This window comes from Callithrix jacchus, chromosome 1 (assembly GCF_049354715.1).
Source record: "Callithrix jacchus isolate 240 chromosome 1, calJac240_pri, whole genome shotgun sequence".
In the NCBI taxonomy this organism is placed as follows: domain Eukaryota; kingdom Metazoa; phylum Chordata; class Mammalia; order Primates; family Cebidae; genus Callithrix; species Callithrix jacchus.
This window is the reverse complement of record NC_133502.1, coordinates 195831054-195855765: the sequence shown is the minus strand read 5'-3', so window position 1 is coordinate 195855765 and position 24712 is coordinate 195831054. Positions and strand designations below refer to the sequence as shown.

General features: G+C 46.9%; 1 protein-coding gene across 6 annotated transcripts in view; it reads right to left on the bottom strand.

Moving 5' to 3' along the window:
• Positions 1–24712, bottom strand: part of SGSM1 (small G protein signaling modulator 1) — a 95352-nt gene that overhangs the window by 14988 nt on the left and 55652 nt on the right. For all 6 annotated transcript variants that reach the window (XR_013521886.1, XR_013521883.1, XR_013521884.1 and 3 more), the window contains 8 exons: positions 22464–22602; positions 19318–19382; positions 15137–15282; positions 12513–12641; positions 9201–9383; positions 7569–7637; positions 5544–6131; positions 2196–2320 (listed from right to left, as the gene is read on the bottom strand). Coding sequence is in view for 3 of the 6 variants with exons in the window: in XM_078336604.1 (XP_078192730.1) it covers positions 2196–2320; positions 5544–6131; positions 7569–7637; positions 9201–9383; positions 12513–12641; positions 15137–15282; positions 19318–19382; positions 22464–22602 (1444 nt within the window). In the remaining 3 variants the exon portion in view is untranslated. The remainder of the gene's footprint in view (positions 1–2195; positions 2321–5543; positions 6132–7568; positions 7638–9200; positions 9384–12512; positions 12642–15136; positions 15283–19317; positions 19383–22463; positions 22603–24712) is intronic.

Here is a 24712-nt window from a genome sequence, read left to right as displayed (position 1 = left end):
TCTATATCACAGTTTAAAACATTTAAAAGTTAGGCTACATTCAGGCCAGGTACGATGGCTCGTGCTAGTAATCCTAGCACTTTGGGATGCTGAGGCGGGCCGACTGCCTGAGCTCAGAAGTTTAAGACCAGCCTGGGCAACATGGTGAAACCCCCTCTCTACTAAAACACAAAAAATTAGCTGGGTGTGGCAGCATGTGGCTGTAATACCAGCTGCTAGGGAGGCTGAGATAGGAGAACTGCTAGAACCCAGGAGGCAGAGGTTGCAATGAGCCAAGATAGCACCACTGTACTCCAGCCCGGGTGACAGAGCAAGACTCCGTCTCCATTAAAAAAAAAAAAAAAAAAAAAAGTAGGCCGGGCACAGTGGCTCATGCCTGTAATCCCAGCACTTTGGGAGGCCAAGGCGGGTGGATTATGAGGTCAAGAGATCGAAAACACCCTGGCCAACATGGTGAAACCCTGTCTCTACCAAAAAATACAAAAATTAGCTAGGCATGGTGGCATGTGCCTGTAGTCCCAGCTACTCGGGAGGCTGAGGCAGGTGAATTGCTTGAATATGGGAGGCAGAGGTTGCAGTGAGCCAAGATCGCGCTACTGCACTCCAGCCTGGTGCCTGGCGACAGAACAAGACTGTCTCAAAAAAAAAGTACATTCATATTATATTATACAATATACAATCCATTAGATATTACTAAATTGTTAGGAGTCATTAATTCTGGGTAAGTGGCACTGATGGGCAGAGATTCAAGGAGAAGTTTCTCTTTCTATCTTATGAACTTCTAATTTCTTCGACTGCCCAGGCTGGAGTGCAGTGGTGTGATCACAGTTCATTGCAGCCTCAACCTCCCAGGCTCAAGCCACCCTGCCGCCTCAGCCTCCCAAGGTAGCTGGGACTACAGGCACACACCATCATGCCTGGCTAATTTATTAAAACTTTTGTAGAAATGGGGTCTTGTTCTGTTGCCCAGGCTGGTCTCAAACTGCTGACCTCAAGCGATCTTCCTGTCTTGGCCTCCCAAAGTGCAGGAATTAGAATTGTGACTGATTTAGATTTTTTATTTTTATTTTTTTAAGACAGAGTCTCACTCTGTCTCCCAGGCTGGAGTGCAATGCCATGATTGCAGCTTACTGCAACCTCCACCTCCTCGGTTCAAGCAATTCCCCTGACTCAGCCTCCTGAATAGCTGGGATTACATGGTGCGTGACACCATGTCCAGCTAATTTTTGTATTTTTACTAGAGACGGGGTTTCACCATATTGGTCAGGCTGGTCTCAAACTCCTGACCTCAGGTGATCCGCCCGCCTCGGCCTCCCAAAGTGCTGGGATTATAGGTGTGAGCCATCACTCTGGCCGTGATTTAGATTTTTAACAAGTGTGTGTTACTTTTACATGTTTAGAAATATCAACAATAATTTTTCATTAATGTTTTAGAGATGGGGTCTCACTCTGTCACCCAGGCTGGAGTACAGTGGTGCGACTGTACAATGGTACAATCATAGCTCATTGCAACCCTCTGACTCTGGGCTCCAGCTATCCTCCTGCCTCCACCTCCCAAGTATCTAGGACTACAGGTGCATGCCACTATGTCCAGCTAAATGTTGAGTTTTTTTTAGAAAAAAAAATATTTTGTAGTGATACAGTCTCACTATGTTGCCCAAGCCGGTCTCTACTTTTTTGAAGTCTGTGAGGAACTCAAATGGCCTCAAGTGATCCTCCCACGTCAGCCTCCCAAAATGCTGGGATTACAGGAATAATATCTTTTTAGTGAACAGTAATAAGCCATCTTAGATCTTGGCTTAAAGAAAAAAAAAGAAAAAGAACAGATTCGAGAGCCAGAGAGTCGCAGCTGAGTTCCCGCTCAGCCATTGCCCAATGCCCACTCAGCAGTGAGGCTCTTCCTGGAGCCTCCACAACGTCCCCTATAAAAGGGGTTAATACTCACCTAGAAGGGTTGAGGAATAAGTGAGTGATGATAGTATAGGACTCAGGACAGTGGCTGGTATACAGTAAGTGCTTAATAAATGTCCTATATTTTTATTGTTATTAAATTTTCATTGTGGGCTAAAATAAGATTCTAGGTGAGAATGATGCCAACTTCAGAAGCTGAAATAACTTCTAGGTGAGCCCCCTGTGTCCCCATCTCCCCCACCCCCCCATCCCATCCCCGAGATCCCCTCGCTCCCACCAGCCACCTGCACATGATGTTACGCAGCTTCTCCAAGTTGGCGGGCGTGAAGTACCAGTAGTTGCGGTCGCACCTCTGAACATCCTTCTCGATGCGGTGCAGGTTCACCGTGTACAGGTCCAGCAGCTCTGGCTATAGGCCACCAGGGCGGGGGATGAGGGGAAGAAATGAGAAATTACATCTGACTCCCCACAGGGAGGCAGCAATCCTATTTCCTCCTCCTAACCTTCTCCTGTTGTCACTAGAAATACATCTCCCACCTGGACTAGTTAGATGTTTGATTTTGTTGGTTTGTTTTCTGAGAGGGTGGTTTTTTGGTTTTTGTTTCTTTTTTTTTGAGACAGAGTCTCACAGTGCCACCAGGCTGGAATGCAGTGGCGCAATCTCTACATCCACCTCCTGGGTTCAAGCGATTCTCCTGCCTCAGCCTCCCAAGTAGCTAGGACTACAGGCGTGTGCCACCACGCCCAGCTAATTTTTGTATTTTAGTAGAGATGGGGTTTCACCATGTCAGCCAGGATGGTCTCGATCTCTTGACCTCATGACCTGCCCACCTCGGCCTCCCAAAGTGTTGGGATTACAGGCGTGAACCACTGCGCCCAGCCAGAGGGTCTTTTAATTTGCAGTATGAAAATTCTCCCTGAGAGAGTTACTACTATAGCTGGAAATGAAACTCTCCCTGCTGAACACCAGACAAGGGGAATGGAATAACGGAACAGAGGTCAAATTCTGCTAATGCACTGGCCTGGCTGCCTTGAACAATAACCTTAGTTTTGAAATGGCTCGATGATACGGCAAGAAAATAAGAAGCATTTAAGGAAAAGAAACCCATACTTAGACACATAATTGCACACAAGACCAAAAAAAAAAAAATCTTAAAAGTAGCCAAAGGGGTCAGGAACAGTGGTTAATGTCTGTAATCCCAGCACTTTGGGAAGCTGAGGCAGGCAGATCTCCTGAGGTCTGGAGTTTGAGACCAGTCTCACCAACATGGCAAAATACTACCAGTACTAAAAATACAAAAATTAGCTGAGTGTGGCGGCACACACCTGTCATCCCAGCTACTTGGGAGGCTGAGGCAGGAGAACTGCCTGAATCTGGGAGATAGAAGTTGCCAGTGAGCTGAGATCGTGCCACTGCACCCCAGCCTGGGCAACAGAGTAAGGCCTTGTCTCAAAAAATAAAAAAAGTTGCCAAGAACAAAAGATTATCTTTAAAGGAATGACAATTGGACATCTGACTTCTCAACAGCAACAATGGAACTTGGAAGAAAGTGGAACAGTATCTTCGAAGTCCTGAGAAAATATCCCCGCAATCTCGAGTTGCATATTCAGTGGAACTCTTTCAAGAATGAGGGCGAAATGCATACAACTCATGATAAATACAAATGAGAGACTCTGCTCAAGGAAATTCTAAAGGAACTTCATACAAAAATGCAATTATCCCAGACTAGAGGCCTACAGTAGAAGAGAAATGAAAAGCAAAAATGTGGATGCCACTGAGGCATGTGGTTCAACTAAACCAAAGAGGAGTCTAAGAGAAAGGAAAACATGAGCGATACAAAAGGCAGCTCGAGACAAGGATGGAGGAAGACGGTGAATGACGACACCAGTGCAGTGGCGCGCAGGGCCTCAGGAGTTTTTTGGAGAGAACTCCTTAAACACACAGAACAAACAGAAAACCTGATGAGTCTGAATGTTTGAAAAGAGATTTAGGAAAATGGTAAAGACTTCTGGGGGTGAATTGATTTTAAATATGCAGCAAACTAAGAAAAAGCAAACGGGAAAATAAAAACGCATCTGGAAAAACGATTCTGTTTTTTTTTGCAGGAAAGACAAAAATTAGAACAGTTTACTGCACGGCTTATGTACTATATTGTTAAAATAATGCAAGTGGCTGGGCGCGGTGGCTCACGCCTATAATCCTAGCACTTTGGGAGGCTGAGGAAGGCAAATCATGAGGTCAACAGATCAAGACCATCCTGGCCGACACGGTGAAACCCTGTCTCTACTAAAAATACAAAAAATTAGCTGGGTATGGTGGCATGCACTTGCAATCCCAGCTACTTGGGAAGCTGAGGCCGGAGAATTGCTTGAATCTGGGAGGCAGAGGTTGCAGTGAGCTGAGATCCCACCACTGCACTCCAGCCTGGCAACAGACCAAGACGCCGTTTCTAAATAAATAAATAAATAAAATGCAAGCACTGACATTTACAGTATATGCATAAAATATGATAACACTATATACATTTAAATCATTACATAACTATATTAGAAGGATAGGAATGGGAAGGGGTCACATGTGGTGAGAGCTGGGGGTTGGGAGGAAATGGGAACTAAACCATCCTTTTTCTTTTGAGACGGAGTCTTGCTCTGTCGCCAGGCTGGAGTGCAGTGGCACAATCTCGGCTCACTGCAACCTCCGCCTCCTGGGTTCAAGCGATTCTTCCACCTCAGCCTCCTGAGTAGCTGGGACCACAGGTGCGTGCCACCATGCCTGGCTAAGTTTTTTGTATTTATACCAGAGACGGGGTTTCACCATGTTGACCAGGATGGTCTCGATCTGTTGACCTCATGATCCGCCCACCTTGGCCTCCCAAAGTGATGGGATTACAGGCGTGAGCCACCGTGCCCGGCCATCATCCTCTTTCATAGTGGGAGCCACTAGAAAAAGTCTAAAACCGAAACAAAAAAATTTTCAAGAAGCAGCAATGCCAGTGTGTCAGAGACATGGGGTCAACACCAGGTAATGTGGGCAGAGTAAGTAAATGTAATTGCTTCTGGGGAGGGTTAAATGGGGTGCGATGGAGCAGGTATCTTCTGGGTTTTATATTCAGCCTTTTCTAAGTGTTTGACCCTGGATGGGCTTGCCTATCTTTGAAAGAAATAACAAGTTCTTTTAAAAAATAAATGAATACAATCCTTCCTTTCAAATGACATCCTTTGGCTTAGTCTTTCTGGTAAGAAAGCAAATTTGAGTATTTACAAGGAACTGGGCTGCTGCTGACTAAGTGCTTACTATGCAGCAGGCACGCCAGACTTTACTCATTCATTCTAAAACCACTCAGAAAAGGAAGTAAGAGACATATAGGACAGCTGAGGCTCAGAAGCATAAAGTGACCTGCTGAAGGTGGGATTTGAGCCCAGCATTGTTGACAGCAAAGCCCGCCTTTTAAAAATACTATATTCTCTTCTCTCCCAAATGGATTTCTACAGTGAATGCTCCACAATGGAAAAAGAAATGCAAGGAAGCAGAGGTCTGACTCCTGGGTCATTCTGGATAACCGGCTTGTAGTACATCCGTCCCTCCTGCAGCTAGAAAGAAGGAAATGGAATGGAGGGTTCTGGTGACTTACAGAGTAGGTGACGCCGCTGGAAGACACGGGGGACACCTCGTTGGCAGAAGTAGTCACAGCCAGAGAAGCCAGGGCAGGGAAGAGACTCTCCATCTCAGGCTCCTCCGAGAGGTTGTCCTCGCTGTCCGCCTGGCCACGTTTCTCTGCCTCACTGCCCCTCCAGCTCTCCATCACGACACTGTCCTTTTCAGGCAGGGCCACATCCATGCTCCCCGTGATGGACATGAACTCGTCCATGCTCTCGTTGGCCAGGAGGTCGCTCTCCAGGCTGTCCTGCACGGCCAGCTCCTCCCGGGGGGCCTCATCCTGGGATGTGGTGGCCTCGCTGCTCTGTCTGTCATCCACACTGCCATCCCCAGGTCGCAGCACTGGGGGGGTGTTCCGCTGGGCGTCCAGGACACTGTCTTCTGTGCTCAGACTGGGCTCTGAGTGCTCTGAGAAGCCCGAAGAGAAGTTATGCGAAGAAGGATGACCCGAGTCTGGGGAACAAGTGCCGTTCACTAGGTTCCCATTGGGGATCTTGGACTGTTTCTCCTCCAATCTGCCTTCAGCCTCCACCTGCTCCACCTCATCCACAGACTCAAACACCTGAGGACAAGGTGCACAAAAACAGATGGACCAACATGTCCACGGCAGCACTACTTACAGCAGCAACCTAAATATCCAACAACAGGTGATCGGCTTAAATACGGCTCAAGCATGCAGTGGAATATCACACAGCCAGTGAAAAGAGTGAGGCAAAACAAGGTGTAAGATATGCTCCCATGTGTGACAAATAAGAAAGTGATCTAGGCTGTGCATGGTGGCTCATGTCTGCAATCCCAGCACTTTGGGAGGCTGAGGGAGGCAGACTGCTTGAGGCCAGGAGTTCGATACCAGCCTGGGCAATGTGGTGAAATCCGGTCTCTGCAAAAAATACCAAAAAAATTAGTGTGGTATTTTGGTGTGGTGGTGTACACCTCAGCTACTTGGGGGGCTGAGGTGGAAGAATCACCTGAGCCCAGGGACTCAAGGCTTCAGTGAGCTGAGACTGTGTCACAGCACTCCAGCCTGCATGATGGGAGTGAGACGCCATCTCAAACGACAATACAAAAGTGACCCATGTGCTTGTGTATGCATAGAATAATCTAGAAAGAAATAAGAAAATACTGCAGTTGACTCTGTTTTGTTTTGTTTTGTTTTGAGATGGAGTCTGACTGAGTCACTCAGGTTAGAGTGCAGTGGCACGATCTCAGCTCACTGCAACCACCACCTCCCAGGTTTAAGCGATTCTCCTGCCTCATCTTCCCAAGTAGCTGGAATTACAGGCATCCACCACCATGCCCAGCTAATTTTTGAATTTTCAGTAGAGATGGGGGTCCACCACATTAACCAGGCTGGTCTCAAACTCCCGACCTCAAGTGATCTGCCCACCTAGGCCTCCCAAAGTGCTGAGATTACAGGCATGAGCCACCACGCCCTACCTGCAGTTTACTCTGAGGAAGGGTAATAGGGAATCAAAATAAGGGGAGACCGTAACTTTTCATCATATAGACTTTTACCATTTGTACATAATTTTATCTTTATGTATGTATATGTGTATTTATTTATTTCAGATGGAGTCTCGCTCTGTTGCCCAGGCTGGAACAACATATAGGATGGCATTTATGTCCACATTTTTAAAAAATTTGCCAAACATTGCTATATATTATCTACATATTTCTGTGTCTGTACAGTCATACAGAAGGTTTTGAAAGAAACACTGCAAACTGACGACAGTGGTGTTATTTCAAGGGAGGGCAGGCAGAGATTAAGGATGATCAAAGCAGGCTCGACTTTCTCTGCAATGTTTAGTGTTTTACAGGGTGACAGACCTATACATTCCTTTCATTACTAAAAAAAAAAAAAAAGATGTTTAATGCCAATACAAAAAGCTAAAACAAATCAAGCAAAAAGTGACCTGCAGATGATGGACACCCAATCCCCATGACCCCAGGCGGAAGGGAGAGACATGGATGGGAGGAGGCGGGGACTCCGCAAGGTCACCTGTGTGCTGCTGCTGGAGTCACTGTGTAGGCGGATGTTCTGGTGGCCCGAACTGTAGCTCTGAGAGGACTGAAAAGGAGCAGGAGGGAGGGAGGGTGAGGTTGCACCCTGCCCAGAGCAGAAGGACGGCGGGGCTGGGAGCCAGGAAGTCTAGTTTCATCTCTATCCCTAACTTGCACAAGTCCTCTCTCACAGTATCAGCTTCCTAGCTGTAAAATGAAAGGGAGGACCACTCTCTGCTTCCTGGAACCTCCTCAGAGACCACTTTGACCTCTGGGATCCCACCTCTCACCTCTGCAACTAGAGCACCCCACCTTTAACTGCTCTGTAATTGAGACTTCTGGCCAATATTTTAGTTCAACTCACAGAGTGACTGGTTCTATTCATGGCTCCATTTTTTTTTTTTTTTACCTGATCCCTGTATACATGGTTCTGCCCTATAACCTCATAGTCTGTGCCTACTCTGACACTAGACTTGGCCATGTGGCTTGCTTTTGTCAATGGGATGTTAGCAAACTTGACTCAGCAGAGGCTTAATGTGCACCCCCCACCCCGCGCCCCCGACCACCTCGTGGTCGCTTTCTCTCTATGGCATCTGCTTTCACTATGAGAGCATGGCTGGGTTAACCTGCCGGGCAGTGAGGCACATGGAGCACAGCTGAGTCACCCCAGACAAATAAGAGAGCCCAATCAATTGGCATTTACAGTTGACCAGTTACAAGCAGCTAGTGCCAGAATAAGCCTCACGCAGCCCAGTTAAGAACAGAACTTCCCAGCTGACCCACATTGATTTTTGGTGGTTGGTTGTTACTCACTGTTACTGTGGCAACTGATGACTGATACAATCACTGGTGAAGAGAATTAACTTTTTTTTTTGAGCTGGAGTTTGGCTCTTATTGCCCAGGCTGGAGTGCAGTGGCGCAATCTCAGCTCACTGCAACCTCCACTTCCTGGGTTCAAGTGATTCTCTTGCCTCAGCCTCCCAAGTAGCTGGGATTACAGGCACTTGGCTAATTTTTATATTTTTAGTAGAGACAGGGTTTCACCGTGTTGGGCAGTCTGGTCTCACACTCCTGGCCTCGGGTGATCCACCTGCCTCGGCCTCTCAAAGTGCTGGGATTACAGGTGTGAGCCACTGTGCCAGGCCACGAATTAACTTTTTTCCGAGCTCCTACTTTGGGCTGTTAAACTTGAGGTTCTGGGAGGTCAGACAAGTCTGTCTGGGTCACTGGAACATTCCTGATATCCCAGGATGTTCCCAATAGTACCTGCACATAGTAGATACTCAACAAGCATTTGCTGGACCAGAGAGAGTTAGGCAGTGTGCTGGGCACTTTATACACATTGTCTTGTCCGGTCTATACACAAACCTCCTCTACACCTGGTTATTCCCATTTTACAGATGCAGAAAACTAGGCCCAGAAGAAAAGGTACTGGTAGGACACCCCAGAACCGTAAAATGGTGGGACTAGAGTTTGAACTCAGGTCTGATTCCAAAGTCACCCCCGTCTTAAAGAAAAAGTCAGGGGTGAGACTGTCACCAGGCCCCAGGTCCCCAGCCTTTACCACTCTTAGAACAGCCCAATGAAGCAGACCCCAGCCCCCGGCTCCCCGAGGCCAGCTGCCCATCACCTCGTTGCTGATGGTTGAGTCCCTGTGCATCATCCGGTGCAGGTGGCTGTCCAGGCTGGCCCCGGATGAGCATTTGGCCAGGGCGGCCGCATGGGACTCCCGCTCCCTCTGCCGCACGATCGCCTCGCAGCCCAGCCACTCGGCCATGGTCTGTGCGTAGCAGGCATGCATCTGCTCGTCCACCTGCCAGGGGAGATGCAATGTCACCTGAGGTGTCAACAGAGGGGCCTCGAGGTGTCAACAGAGGGATAATATATTGGATATATCTGGTTAAATAAAATACTCAAATGAATCTCATCTTGATGAAATGTCATGTAACTACACACACATAAAAACATACACCAGCAGATGCAAAATCTGCTGAAATCCTAGTAAGGCCTGTAGTCTAGCTAGTTGTATTGTGCTCTGATTCTGACAGTGTACTTCAGTTACATAAACTGTTACCGCTGGGGAAAGCTGGGTGATGCGCACCTGGGACCTCTGTTACTTTTTGCAGCTTCCTGTGAACTTATAATTACCAATGCTTCTCGACTTATGATGGGGTTATGTCCCAATAAATGCATCCTAAATTGAAGATATCTTAAGTCAAAAATGCATTTAAGGCCAGGGGCGGTGGCTCACACCTATAATCCCAGCACTTTGGGAGGCTGAGGTGGTGGATCACCTGAGGTCAGGAGTTTGAGAGCTGCCTGGCCAACATGGTGAAACCCCATCTCTACTAAAAATATATAAATTAGCCGGGCGTGGTAGTGGGCATCTGTAATCCCAGGTACTTGAGGGGAGGCGGGAGACTGCTTGAACCCAGGAGACGGAAGCTACAGTGAGCCAAGATCACAACACTGCACTCCACTGGGCAACAGAGCGAGAATCCATCTCAAAAACAAAAAATACATTTAATACCCCAATAAAGCCATTGTGAAGTCAAAAAATTGTAAGACCAACAATTGGAAGTTGGGGACCATTTATATGTCAAAGTAAAAAGTTCAGAAATATGAATTGCGTATATTTCTTTTTACTTTTAAAACGTGACTATGAAGACATTTAAAATTATACATGTGCTACAATTACCAAGACAGAGTGGTACTGGCAGAAGGCCAGACTCATCAATCACCAGAACAGAAGAGAGAACCCAGAAACAGACCGACACATGTATTCCCAACTGCTTTAACAGTGCAAAAGCAATTCAGTGGAGGAAGGAAACTTTTCAATCAATGACGCCAAAGCAATTGAACACTCATAAGCAAAACATGAACTTTGACCTGAATGACACACCATATTAAAAAAAGAAAAGAACTCAGAAGATTGTACGTCAAATGTAAAATAGACAACTTTTAGGATAAGGGTAAATCGTAGGAGATCCAGACCTAGGGCTAGGCAAAATTTTCTTAGACTTGACACCAAAGGCACAATTCAGAAGAGGAAAAATTGATAAACTGCGTTTCATTAAAAATTTAAAAAATTGTTTTGCAAAAGATCCTGCTTGTTACAAGATGAGAAGTTACAGACTAGCAGAAAATATGTGCAAATCCCATATCCTAACAAAGGACTGTTGTCAGAGTATATAAAGGACTCTAACTATACAGGAAAAAAATCCAGTTAGAAGGTGGACAAAAGACGTCAGCAGACTTTTCACCAGAGAAGATACACAATGGCAAATAAACACACGAAAAGACCTTAAACTTCACTAGCCATTTGGAAAATGCAAATAAAAACAATGAAATTTGGGGCCAGGCGTGGTGGCTCACGCCTGTAATCCCAGCACTTTGGGAGGCCGAGGCGGGTGGATCACAAGGTCAAGAGGTCGAGACCATCCTGGTCAACATGGTGAAACCCCATCTCTACTAAAAATACAAAAAATTAGCTGGGCATGGTGGCGCGTGCCTGTAATCCCAGCTACTCAGGAGGCTGAGGCAGGAGAATTGCCTGAACCCAGGAGGTGGAGGTTGCGGTGAGCCGAGATCACACCATTGCACTCCAGCCTGGGTAACGAGCGAAACTCCGTCTCGGAAAACAAAAAACAAAAAACAATGAAATATCATTTACACGTGTCAGGTGGATGAAATTAAAAATAGTGACAAGACAAAAGTCTGGTGAAGATGGAAGTATGAAGCACTCCCATTTTGCTGGTGGACATATAAAATGGTACAGCCACTGCAAAAGTGTGGCACTTTCTGTTTTACCCCTTAGAGACAGGGTCTCCAGATGTTGCCCAGGCTGAACTTGAACTCCTGAGCTCAAGTGAATCTCTTGCTCCAGCCTCCCACAGCTGGGACTAAAGGCATGTGCTATTGTGAAAGTTTGTAAGTTTCATATAAAACTGAACATGCAACTACTATATGACCCAACAATTACATTCTTCATCATTTATCCCAGAAAAATGACCATTTATACTCGTGTAAAAACTGTACACAAATATTCATTACAGTTTGATTAGTAACAGTCAAAAAACTAGAAAAAACTCAGCTGTCTACCAACAGGTGAAAGTTACACTTTGCTACATCCATATCATGGAATACTACCCAGCCATCAAAAGGAATCAACTCTCGATACTCTCAACAGCTTGGATGAGGATTTACGCTGAGTGAAAAAAATCAATCCAAAATGTTACACACCATTTTACAACATTCTTGAAATGACAGAATTGTAGAAATGAAGTACATATTATTAGTGATTGCCAGAGATTAGGACCAGGGTGTGGGTATGGGGGAGGTGAGTCTGGCTCTGTAAGACAACGTGGAGGTCCTTATAGCATTAAAAATGTTCTGTATGTTGGCCGTGGTGATGGACACAGATCTACACATGTGAGAAAACTGTAAAGAAAACGCATACACACACACATGCACGCACACGCACACACACACACACACTACAGAGAACAAGTAAAACTGGGAAAGTCTGATGAAGATGAGTATACTACTAGGTGATGGCCACCTGGGACCTCTGTTACAATGTCAATCTTACATTGACATTGTTATATTATCAATGTCAATACTCTGGTTCTGATATCTTACTGCCTCAACGTTTTGCAAGGTGTTACCAACAGAAAAAAAATTGGGTAAAAGATGCATGAGATTTCTCTGCATTAATCTCTTACAACTGCATATGAATCTACACTTAATCCAAAATTTTAAAATGTAAGAATTCCCCATGTGGCTTTTGTTGTGTTTCTACCAGATAGAGCCGCCTTCAGGTTTCCATCTCCCCTGTATCTCCTGCCCCTCCTTGGTCCAGCATGAAACCAGAGCTCCCCAATCCCACACTTTCTGCTCCTTTTGTTGCCAAAGAGCCCAGTGCCCATGGCGGGTAACCAACCTCTTTCCTTTCTGTTTCCGTCATCCCGAACTGGTAGTGGCCCAGGAGGAAGGGCCACACAGCCTTGCGGATCTCAGGCTGGATGCCCCCATAGTAGATGAGGCGCAGCAGCTCCTGCTCCTCGTAACTCTGTGGTAGGTGGGGAGGAGTAAAGAGTTTGGTCAACAGAAAACCAGGGGTAGTTTTAGTAGAGATGGGGTTTTACTATGTTGGCCAGTCTGGTCTTAAACTCCTGACCTCCAGTGATTGGCCTGCCTTGGCCTCCCAAAGTACTGAGATTAAAGGCATGAGCCACTGCACCCAGCCACCCTGAGATACCATCTTTTTTTTTTTTTTTTTTTTTTGAGACAGAGTCACTCAGTCACCCAGGCTGGAGTGCAGTGGTGCAATCTCGGCTCACTACAACCTCTGCCTCCCGGGTTCAAGCGATTCTCCTGCCTCAGCCCCCTGAGTAGCTGGGACTACCAGCACCTGACACCACACACAATTAATTTTTGCATTTTTAGTAGAGACGGAATTTCACTATGTTGGCCAGGCTGGTCTCAAACTCCTGACCTCAGGTGATCCACCCGCCTTGGCCTCCCAAAGTGCTGGGATCACAGGCATGAACCACCACGCCCGGCCGCCCTGAGCTATCTTCTCACCAATATTCCTCAACTCCTGTGCACCTGTCCTACAATACTGACTGGCAAAACCCTAACTGTACCATTGTGGTCTACCTCCGTGACCCAGCAGTCCTGTTTCTCGGACCTAGCCCTCAACACCCTGGCAACACCCTAACTGTACCATTGTGGTCTACCTCCGTGACCCAGCAGTCCTGTTTCTCAGACCTAGCCCTCAGACACCCTGGCCTGAATAAGCAAAGTCATAGGTACTTGGTTACTGGTCCTGGCATCATATGAAAAAGCCAAACCCAGGCCATTTTCCAACTGCCCAGCAATGGGCAAACACGCATCCCTACACAAGTTCGCAACACAGAGCTGTAAAAGATCGAGGGGTGCGTCTATGGCGACCCACATAAAAAATGCTCAATGGGCCTGGCGCAGTGGCTCAAGCCTGTAATCCCAGCACTTTGGGAGACCGAGGTGGGTGGATCATGAGGTCAAGAGATCGAGACCATCCTGGTCAACATGGTGAAACCCCGTCTCTACTAAAAATACAAAAAATTAGCTGGGCGTGGTGGCGCGTGCCTGTAATCCCAGCTACTCGGGAGGCTGAGGCAGGAGAATTGCCTGAACCCAGGAGGCGGAGGTTGCAGTGAGCCGAGATCACACCATTGCACTCCAGCCTGGGTAACAAGAGCAAAACTCCGTCTCAAAAAAAAAAGTGCTCAATGTGTATCATTAAGTGAAAAAAAAATAAGTGGTAAAACATATGTAGTATGAGCCCATTTTTGTAAAAAGAAAAAGGGCAGGCTATAATGCATTAATATTTTAATTGATTTTCAGCCCATTTTTGGTCTTATGCTTATTTGAAAATATTATTGGTCAGGTGCGGTGGCTCACCCATGTAATTCCAGAACTTTGGGAGGCCAAGGCAGGTGAATGACCTGAGGTCGGCAGTTGGAGACCAGCCTGGCCCACATGGTGAAACCCCATCTCTATCTACTAAAATACAAAAAATTAGCTGGGTGTGGTGGCGTGTGCCTGCAGTCTCCGCTACTCAGGAGGCTGAGACAGGAGAATCACTTGAACCCAGGAGACAGCGGCTGCAGTGAGCCGAGATCATGCCACTGCACTCCAGCTTGGCCACAGAGCAAGACTCTGTTTTAAAAAAAAAAAAAAAGAAAGAAAAGAAAATATTATGTTGCAATTATTAATCTTAGCTCTTAAGAAAATTTCTCTAAAGCAAATTAATCCAAAATGAACAATTGTAGCTACTACTTTATACACTAATATCTTTTGTACACACTAGGATGACTTTAACAGGTATGTGATGTATTGTGGAGTTGAGTTTGTCTGCTTTTTAAAATTTCATTTTCAGGCAAAGGTTTTGTGGTTACAATTAGTTGAGCTGTGTGGCCAGCAGGTTCTAACTGCACATGCATTATGGGAAGTGGCGATGGTGTTAGAAGGCTGCCCTGAAGGGCCCCAGGGCCTGTTCCGTCTCATCTCGTCACATTCCAATATTAAAAGCCTATTTTACTTTACTCTTAGGTGTACTCAACCACAATGGCAAGCTAATTTTTGTATTTTTGTAGAGGCAGGGTTTCACCATGTTAGCAAGGCTGTTCTTGAACTCCTGGCCTCAAGTGATTCGCCCGCCTCAGCCTCCCAAAAGTGCTGGGATTACAGGCATGAGCCACCGCGCCCGGCCCAGATGATGCTTAATGATAAATGCTTACAGACCAATTTGTTCTCTACTCCGTCTAGGTCAGCATGTTTAACCTCCCATTCAATCTCCACACTCATGGACAGAAGTGAGTTGTAGGTCTTAGAACTCTCGAGAAAAGGAGAACTCCAATTTGCATATGCAGAATCCAAGCACATCAGCTAGAGTCCCTACAAGCAGGTGGGCTTATTTCTCAGGTAATAAGATGGCCCCCTGCAGCCTCTGCATCACTGCAGAGCAAGCCCAGCTGAGCCTTACTGTACGATCCTGCAGGTGCTGCTGCTGAGCCTTACTGTGCTATCCTGAAGGTGCTGCTCCCAGATCCCGGCTGTCAGCCCCTGTCCAGCATCGCAGGGCAAGTTCCGAGACACGATCCTGTGATTGACCAGGGCTGACAGGTGGGTCCTCACGGTGGACAGATGTCTGCAGTAGGCCAGCCCTGTTGAGGGAGGGAGGGAGGGAAAGTGTCATCATCCACCACCTGAAGCCCCTCACCTTGTCTCATGGGGCTTCCCAAATGATGTCCCACACCCCATCTTTTTAAATTTTTTTTTGAGACAGGGTCTTGCTCTATTACTTGGCTCACTGCAGCCTCAACCTCCCAGGCTGAAACAATCCTCCCACCAGAGCCTCCCGAGTAGCTGGGACTAGAGGCATGTGCCAGCACGTCCGTCTGGTAATTTTTTTTTTGTAGAGACAGGGTTTCATCATCTTGCCCAGGCTGGCCTCGAACTCCTGGACTCAAGTGATCTTCCTGCTTTGGCCTCCCAAAGTGCTGGGATGACAGACACAAGCCACTGTACCTGGCCCACTCTGGATCTTACTAAACTCCACGACTCAGTGAATTCTTGTAAACTTCCCCTTTTCTAGACAAGGAAGATGGGGCTTGACACACTTGCTGGCTGGACTGTATATAGCTCTATGACCCTGGGGAAGCCTTATCATCTTTCTCAGCCTCAGTCAGGGTGATGGCACCCAGTTCTCTGCTCTAAGCCAAAGCATTTAATTCATAGGCTAGAGGCAGAGAAGGGGCAGAAAGGAAGGTAGCCCCTGACTCTGTGGGCTTGCTGTGCCTCTGTCTCCCTCTAATTCACACAGCAAGAAAGAGAATGTGAAATGTGGACAACTCCTGTTCAAACTGCAGCTGAATGAGTACTTATGCGAAAGAAAAGCAATCAGCATATCAAAGAGATATCTGCACCCTCATGTTTACTGCAGCACCATTCCCAATAGCCAAGATACAGAATCAACCTAAGTGTCCATCGATGAATGAATGGATAAAGAAACTGTGGTATATGAATGCAATGGAATATTATTCAGCCATAAAAGAGAACGAAATCCTGTCATGTGTAGCAACATGGACGGAACTGGAGGTTTTATTAAGCAAAAAACACGAGGCACAGATAGACAAATATCACATGCTCTTACTTATATATGGGATCTAAACAGGTAGTTTTCATGGAGGTAGAGTGGACTGGTACTTACCAGGAGCTAGAAAGGGAAGGATGTAGGAGGAGGATGCCAAGATGTGGGTTAATGGTACAAAAATAGACGGAATACATTCTTGTATTGGATGGTACAGTAGGGAAATTATTGTTAAGAATTTATGTGTATTTCAAAATAGCTATTAAAGAAGAACTGTAATGCTCCCCGAAGATAAATGTTTGAAAGTGATCAATTTCACTATTACACAGACTTGATCAGTACACAATGGATACATCTATCAATATATCATACATACTCCTAAAATATGTATAATACATCTTTTAAAAAATAAATTAGGCCAGGCGCGGTGGCTCAAGCCTGTAATCCCAGCACTTTGGGAGGCCGAGGCAGGTGGATCACGAGGTCAAGAGATCAAGACCATCCTGGTGAACATGGTGAAACCCTGTCTCTACTAAAAATACAAAAAATTAGCTGGGCATGGTGGCGCGTGCCTGTAATCCCAGCTACTCAGGAGGCTGAGGCAGGAGAATTGCCTAAACCCAGGAGGCGGAGGTTGCAGTGAGCCGAGATTGTGCCATTGCACTTCAGCCTGGATAACAAGAGCAAAACTCTGTCTCAAAATAGATAGATAGATAGATGATAGATAGATAGATACATAGATACATAGATACATAGATACATAGATAGATAGATATAAAATGGGGCGGAGCACAGTGGCTCAAGCCTGTAATCCCTGCACTTTGGGAAGTCTAGATGGGCAGATCTGTTGAGCTCAGGAGCGCAAGACCAGCCTGGGCAACACAGTGAGACCACATCTCTACAAAAAAATTTAAAAAATTAGCTAGGTGGCCAGGTGCGGGGGCTCATGCCTGTAATTCCAGCGCTTTGGGAGGCTGAGGCAGGCGGATCACAAGGTCAGGAGATCGAGACCATCCTGGCCAACATGGTGAAACCCCATCTTTACTAAAATACCAGAAAAAAAAAAATTAGCCAGGCATAGTGTCATGTGCCTGTAGTTCCAGCTACTCCGGAGGCTGAGACGGGAGGATCATTTGAGCCAGGGAGGTAGAGGCTACAGTCAACCATGATGGTGCCACTGCAGTCTAGCTGGGGTGACAATGTGAGACTCTGTCTCAAAAAACTAAAATAAAAATAGAAATTTTAAATTAAAAATTTAAAAATTAGAATAATTGCAGCTGGATTAGAAAGGCCTCCAAGTCAGTAACCAGGAAGATGTTGAAGGGACACCAAGTTTCCTTTCAAAGATTGCCCTGCCTTCTTAAAGCATGCCCACCAACGTGCCACCCCTTATCTGGCCCACGCTGGCACCTGGAGAGCGTTGGGTCAAGTGCCTCAGCAAATCCCAGCCTGTGCTGCTTGCTCTGGCAGTGCCCCCTCCTTCCGGCTCTCCAAGGCTATTTCATCCTAAATTCTCAGAGAGAACCCTGGACATTCTGGAGACTGCAGACTACACTTTAACAAAAGAGACACTCACAGTGATGATGAGAATGGTGAGGATGAGGAGGATGACAATGATGTAAGAGCTAACATTTACACAACACACATTACATGGCAGGAAGCTGTTCCTAGAACTGCATACCTTAACACATCCCATCCTCCCCACAACCTGAGGAAGCAGGTACTATTATTAGCTCCATCTTATAGATGGGGTAAACTGAGGTACAAACTGGTTATGTTACTTGCCCAGGTCGCATTGCTGGGATCTGAAACCAGGCCACCTGGCTCCAGAACCTGGGTTCTCAATCACCGTTAGGGATGAGCCACATTGTCCAGTGACATTGCTCTAGACCCCTCCTGACCCCCACCCCTTCCTGCAGGAAGATCTTCCATTTGGGTCCAGTAAATGCTTCCCCAGTGCCTGCTTCATGCCAGGTCCTGCATGAGGCACTGAGGATGGGTGGCAACAGAACAGATAAAACCCCTCTCCTAGTACAGTCACATTCTCCCTGCCTCTCCAGGCACTCAGGCACATGCAGGTTGTATTAAGATGTTTCTAGAATCCTTGAAAATACATACCCATCTTCCCCATCTAGGCTGTGAAACTGGGGAAATAAAACCAAAAGATCAAGACAGCAGGGACAGGTGGGCGTGGTGGCTCACACCTGTAATCTGAGCACTTCGGGAGGCCGAGGTGGGCAGATCACTTGAGGTCAGGAGTTTGAGACCAGCCTGGCCAACATGGTGAAACCTATCTCTACTAAAAATACAAAAATTAGCCAGGTGTGGTGGTGGACACCTGTAATCCAAGCTACTTGTGAGGCTAAGGCCAGAGAATCACTTGAACCAGGAGGCAGAAGTTGCAGTGAGCTGAGATCACGCCACTGTACTCCAGCCTAGGCCACAGAGACAGAGTGAGACTGTCTCAAAAAAAGAAAGGAAGAAAGAGACAGCAGAGAGGAAAACACAAAGCTTTTGGAGTCAAACAGGCCAGGGTCTGAGTCCCAGCTCTGCCACTTATTAGCTGTGTGACTTTAGGCAAGTCATTCTGCCTCTGTGCCTCAGTGTCTTCATCTGTTAAATGAGAATAATCAGAATGTGAGTACTATGAATTTAATATTTAAGTTTTGGGGGAGGGATATGGTCACCTTACTCTTTCTGCTGCTTCTGCCCATAAGAGATGGAAACTGACATTTATTGAGCACCTACAGCATGCAATATCAGGCACTAGGGGCTTTCTACGTGGTCCTCATTCAATCCTGAGAAACAAATCCTCCACTGTGGCACCTGGGGATGCAGTGCTGATTAAACCAAATCTCTGTCCCCAGGGGACCCCACTTTCCACTGTCCTCTCTCAGGACCCAGGAATAAAACTTATCCCCAATCAGTAGACAAGGAAACTGAGGCTCAGAGAGGTTCATGTAATGTCACTGAAATCAGACATCTAGGGAATAGAGGAGAGGTTCAAACTCCATCAAGAGCCAGGGTCTCTTGATGTTGCTGGCACAATGCAGCAGGCACCAACAGCTGCTCCACGAAGACCACACTGGCAATGAAGCCCTGTACGTACATCCATAGAAGGCTCTGGAGAGGATCTGGTACTTCATATTGTCACAGAGAAGTTTCAGGGGAGCCCTGCAGGTGGAGAAAGAGGGAGATGCTTAGAATAGATCTAAATACAGCCCAGATTTTCTGAGAAGAGCACCATGCATTATCTCTAGAGGACAGATTAAAATCAGCCATTCAGGGGAACTGTGGGGAGGGCTGCTATTACCTCTACCTGTACAGTATCATTGCCTCTTCTGCTCCCAGCACCCTGATTTTCCCTTGAGAAATCACACTCTCCACAACTCTCTGCCTGTGTGGTTTGTATGGGGATGACTTTGCCCCACTACAGGACCCAGGTTGCAGTCATAGTGTTCGGGGCAGAGATGGTCATGTTACCCAACCTAAGCCAATGAGAATCAGCCGTGGGATTTTTGTTGCAATGACCAGGAATTCCACTTTTCTGCTTGGGTTTCTAAGCCCGTGGGATATAAGGCAATGGCTACTGGGAGTCATCTTTGCCACTGCATAGGAAGGGCCTGCCTGAGGATGGAACCATCACAGAGGCAAGCAGAGCCAAGAGCTGAAGAAGCAGACATTCCTCTTTCAACATCTGTATCCAGCCATGCCTGAAGCCGCTGTGCCTTTGGACGTCTCAGTGATTCCAACAAATTTCCCTTTTTACTTGATACAGTTTGAAGTGGGTTTCTATCACTTGCAGGAAGAGTTCTGATTTCCAAAGTGACCCAGCTGAACCAAGCTGAGTCAAATTGGGATTCAGAGTTTGGCTGATTGCCTAGTAGGTGATGTCTCAAAGCTTCTCCTTACATGTGAGTTTTGGGGAACATTTTTGGCTGAAAGAGGTGAGAAGAGTCAGATTCTAAGCACTGGTGGAGAAATCCAGAACTGTTGAAGGGAATGTTGGACACTCTCCTAGAGGACAGAATGAAAGAATATCTGTGTATTTGTTCTCAGGACATTCCAAGAGACATCCAGTAAAACAGGTAGACCGGGGCGGGGCAGGAGGAGCATAGCTAAAGACCTCCAGTTAGGCACATTAAACAGTAAAGAGGGCCGGGTGTGGTGGCTCACGCCTGTAATCCAAGCACTTTGGAGGCCAGAGCAGGTGGATCACCTGAGGTCAGGAGTTCAAGACCAGTATGACCAACATGGTGAAACTCTGTCTTTATAAAAAACAACAACAACGAAAAACAGTAAAGAGTCCCCCTTTGTGCCCCCACATTTGGTGAGGCTCAGACTGGCTCAGGTTACATGAGAACAGGATCACTTCAACAGCTTTCCCACTGCAGACCAAGCTTTCTGCAAGGTAGTGAGCTCTCCATCACTCCATGTGTGTAAGCAGATGTTACAACAGGAGAGGGGGCGATGGGTTATAGCAGCATTTCTCACTGGTCCATGGACCATCAGCCCAAGAGTTACTTGGAGTTTCTCCAACATGTGGATTCCTGGGCCCTGCACATACCTACTCAGTCCGGACCTCTAGGAAATAGTCCATGAACTGATGATATGTTTTGCCACTTAGCCCAGATGAGTCTGATGTACAGTAAGAAAATCTCGGCCAGGCATGGTGGCTTATGGGATTAAGGCATAAGCCTGTAATCCCAGCACTTTGGGAGGCTGAGGCGGGCAGATCACAAGGTCAAGAGTTTGAGACCAGCCAGCCAATATGGTGGAAACCCCATCTCTACTAAAAAATACAAAAACAGCTGAGTGTGGTGGTGCGTGCCTGTAGTCCAAGCTACTTGGGAAACTGAGACAGGAGAATCACTAGAACCCGGGAAGCGGAGGTGGCAGTGAGCCAAGATCGTGCCATTGCACTCCAGCCTGGGAAACAGAGCAGACTGTCTCAACAACAGTAATAACAACGAAAGCAAATCTCCAGGCCAGGCGCTGTGGCTCACATCTGTAATACCAGCACTTTGGGAGGACGAGGGGGGCAGATCACTTGAGGGTAGGAGTTCAAGACCAGCACGGTCAACATGGTGAAACCCCATCTCTACTAAAAATATAAATTTAGCCAGGCATGGTGGCACGTGCCTGTAGTCCCAGCTACTTCAAAGGCTGAGGCAGGAGAATCACTTAAACCTGGGAGGCAGAGGTTGCAGTGAGCCAAGATCATGCCATTGCACTCCAGCCTGGGCCAACAGAGAGAGACTCTCTCCAAAAAAAAAAAGAAAGAAAGAAAAGAAAAAATAAAATCTCAGTAATATCAGCACTTCTCAAAGTTTAAAGCATACACATGGTCTTGAGACCATGTTAAATACAGGTTCTGATTCAGGAGGTTTGGGATGAGAGACTGAGAATCTGCCCAGGTGCTGATGCTGGTTCACAGATCACAGCCTGAGGAACCAGGAGTTGGATGGCTTCAAAAATTTGCTGCCGGCCCCCACCCCTTACATTCTATGGCTGATGACTGGACCACCCACTGAGACAGAAGCCCAGCAAGGACAAAAGGATTCCATTCTCTCAGGCCAGGCCAGGTTGTACCAGGGGGAAACAAAACCAGTCTCATGAATTGGCTGTATAACTCCAAAGAGACAAAAGATCTATGAGCAAACAGGAGATGCGCTTGAGATTTAACTTTATACAGCAAGACAGTAAGTGTCATTTACTGAATAGTACCATGTGCAGGTGCCACACTGCGGCCACGTTAAACCATTACTTGAGCTGGTCCTTACCATAGGCATATAAAGTAAGAACAGGAATTTCCACTGTGTGGAGGAGCAAACTGGGAAGCGGCTGTCATTAAATAGTATTGTGCTGCTTTTGGGCAGAGGCTTTTTATTGTGGGTTTAAGCCCCTGCAGAGCTACCTTTCCCTGTCACTGTGACTGACAACATTCAAGATGGTAGCTGCTCCATCAGCCAGGCCCTTTACTGTGGAAGAAACAGAGCCACCAGCTGACCCATGATAGAAACATGGCATGCATGATAACTAAACTTCTGTTGTAAAAGAGCCACTGCGATTTTAGGAGTTTGTTTCTGCACCATAACCTCGCTTAACCTGACTAGTACATGTAAGCTCCAACGGCTAGGATTTCACGTAGATCTGGCTGACTCCTCTGAATCCAGTGCAGGGTGAGGTATGGGCATCTGCAGATCTCTGGTTCATGCTTCAGCTCCCTCCATCTGCAGCCCAAGCCCCTCATACCTCTCGTGGTTGCAGCCATTGGTTGAGCTACCATCAGCCGAGCCACTCTGTGAACAGGATGAACAGGAGGACTTCCGGGGACTGGGTTGCCATAGGGATGGGAGATTGCTCACAGAGACATCCATCAGATCCTGGGGGACTGTGGTAGATAGAAGTGGGGGCAGAGGAATCATCCTGGTTAAACCTAAGTGGGTCACAGAAACATCACCCCAGAACAAGCAGCTCACCCACCCCAGCCAGCACAGAGATAGGAAAAGACCCTGAAGGTGACAGTAGGAAACAGCAGCCCCAATCATCCTTGAGTCCGCCTGATCCAGTGAAAGCCACCACCAAAATCTGGGGCCCTAGCAGATGGGCAGAGCTGATGACAGCCAAAAAGAGAAGAAGACGACACAGAGAAGCAACAGCCATGGGAACAGGCCCAATCCCAGAGCAGAAGGCCAAGCCTCGTCATGTTGTCACTTAGTCATGCTCACAAGATGCTGCAGGAGGGAAGGGGAGCCTGCTGGGTGATTCTGGAGAAGAGACAGGCCTCATGAGTGAGATGGAAGGGAGCCTGACTCAACATTATGATAAGGCAGGGCATTCAAGGGCAAGAGACCCAGTGAAGCCCCTGCTGATGAAGAGGACATCTGCGCTGTCCATGGTTCTGAGGCTAAAGCTGCTCCAGCAAGCAGGTCTCAAACATAATAGCGACTCCCTAAAATCATGTGGGAGGCTTGTTAAAAAATAATATGCCTGCCCCACACTCCTGGCCTACTCAACTAATTCTGCAGACAGAGCTCTCAAATCTATATTTCTAAAGCAATTTTGATGCAGCAGGTACATTCGATAGACTCTGATTTCCTAACTTTTGGACACTGGTGATTCCTGACCAGCCACTCTCAGGATACAGCACTCATGGCTTCCTTTATTTATTTTTCTTTCTCAGCTGTGTAGAAGCTGCAGTGTCTACAAAACTGCATAACAAACATACTGGGGACATAAGCACTACAATTTTTATAGTCAATTTCCTGGCCTCTCAGTAGTCCTAGACAGGTGCAAAAACTTTATTTTCTTTAAAACAGGGATCCATAAAGTTTTTCTGTAAAGGGACAGCTAGTAAATATTTTAGCATTTGCAAGCCATTTGGTCTCATTCATAAGCACTAGACTCTGCTTTAGTGCAAAAGTAGCCCTAAACAAAATGTAAAAAAGGAAGCATGCAAACATTGTAATAAAACTTTATTTATAGATACTGAAATGTGAATGTCCTATCATTTTCATGTCACAAAATACTACTTTCCTTTTGGCCTTTTAAGATCATTTAAAATTTGAAAAACCATTCTTAGCTCATAGGCTAGTACAGAATACAGCTGAATTTAGCCCATGAATCTTTTGTAATCCCTGCTGCAGGAAATGAAGAGAGTTGCACACTTTTTCCCCCATATGTCATGGTCCCACAGGACAACTGGTAATACCCTGACTCTTCCCTTGGGCCCCAAGGTAAGGGAGAGTTGTGGAACTGGTCCTCTTTCCATGACAGCGCTCAGTGGCTGACAAGGTCAGCCCCTACCAGCTGACAGAAGAGGGAGCTGCCTATACGGCGCAGTTCTTGCAACCACCAAATACGGCTTGTTACACTATCCTTCCCCATATACTCTCACCCATGAGCTAGCCAACAAAGTCCAATAAGCCCCTGTAAAATGTTCTAGAAAAATAGCCCTATAGTTCTTAGCCAATCTCAGGGATACACTGACCAGGTTAGCCCAAGTATGGCAACCACGCCTTCCTCCCTCCCAGCCTCTCACACTCACATTCATGCAGACATCACCAATTGATCCCTTTGCTTCCGAACACCACAAGCTGCCTTCTGTAGGGTGGAGGCTGGACAGCAGGAGGACATCAATCTCTCTGCCTCCATCTCCTTTCCTGCCTCCATCTCCCTTGGGACCAGGACTCAAATGACAACATGGCAGAGGTGGCTGGCACCAGCCCCTGGGGAAGGGGAGATCCCAGGCATTACTGGGAAGCTGCTCCTTCAGGCTCGGCGTGGGGATAGTGTCCCATCTGGCTTTCTCCCACTGACTCCCTCTGGCCACCACCAGCATGGACCGGCCTGCAGGAACCATCATCCAGGCAGGGCCCACAGAGACGGGGGAAGTGCTGCCCAAGAGGCTGCAGGCAACTTGAGACACAAAACGAAAAGAACCAGTGAGGTGGGGGTTCTGCAGTGGGCAGGAAACTGAGACAGCTGGAAGAGCCAATTCC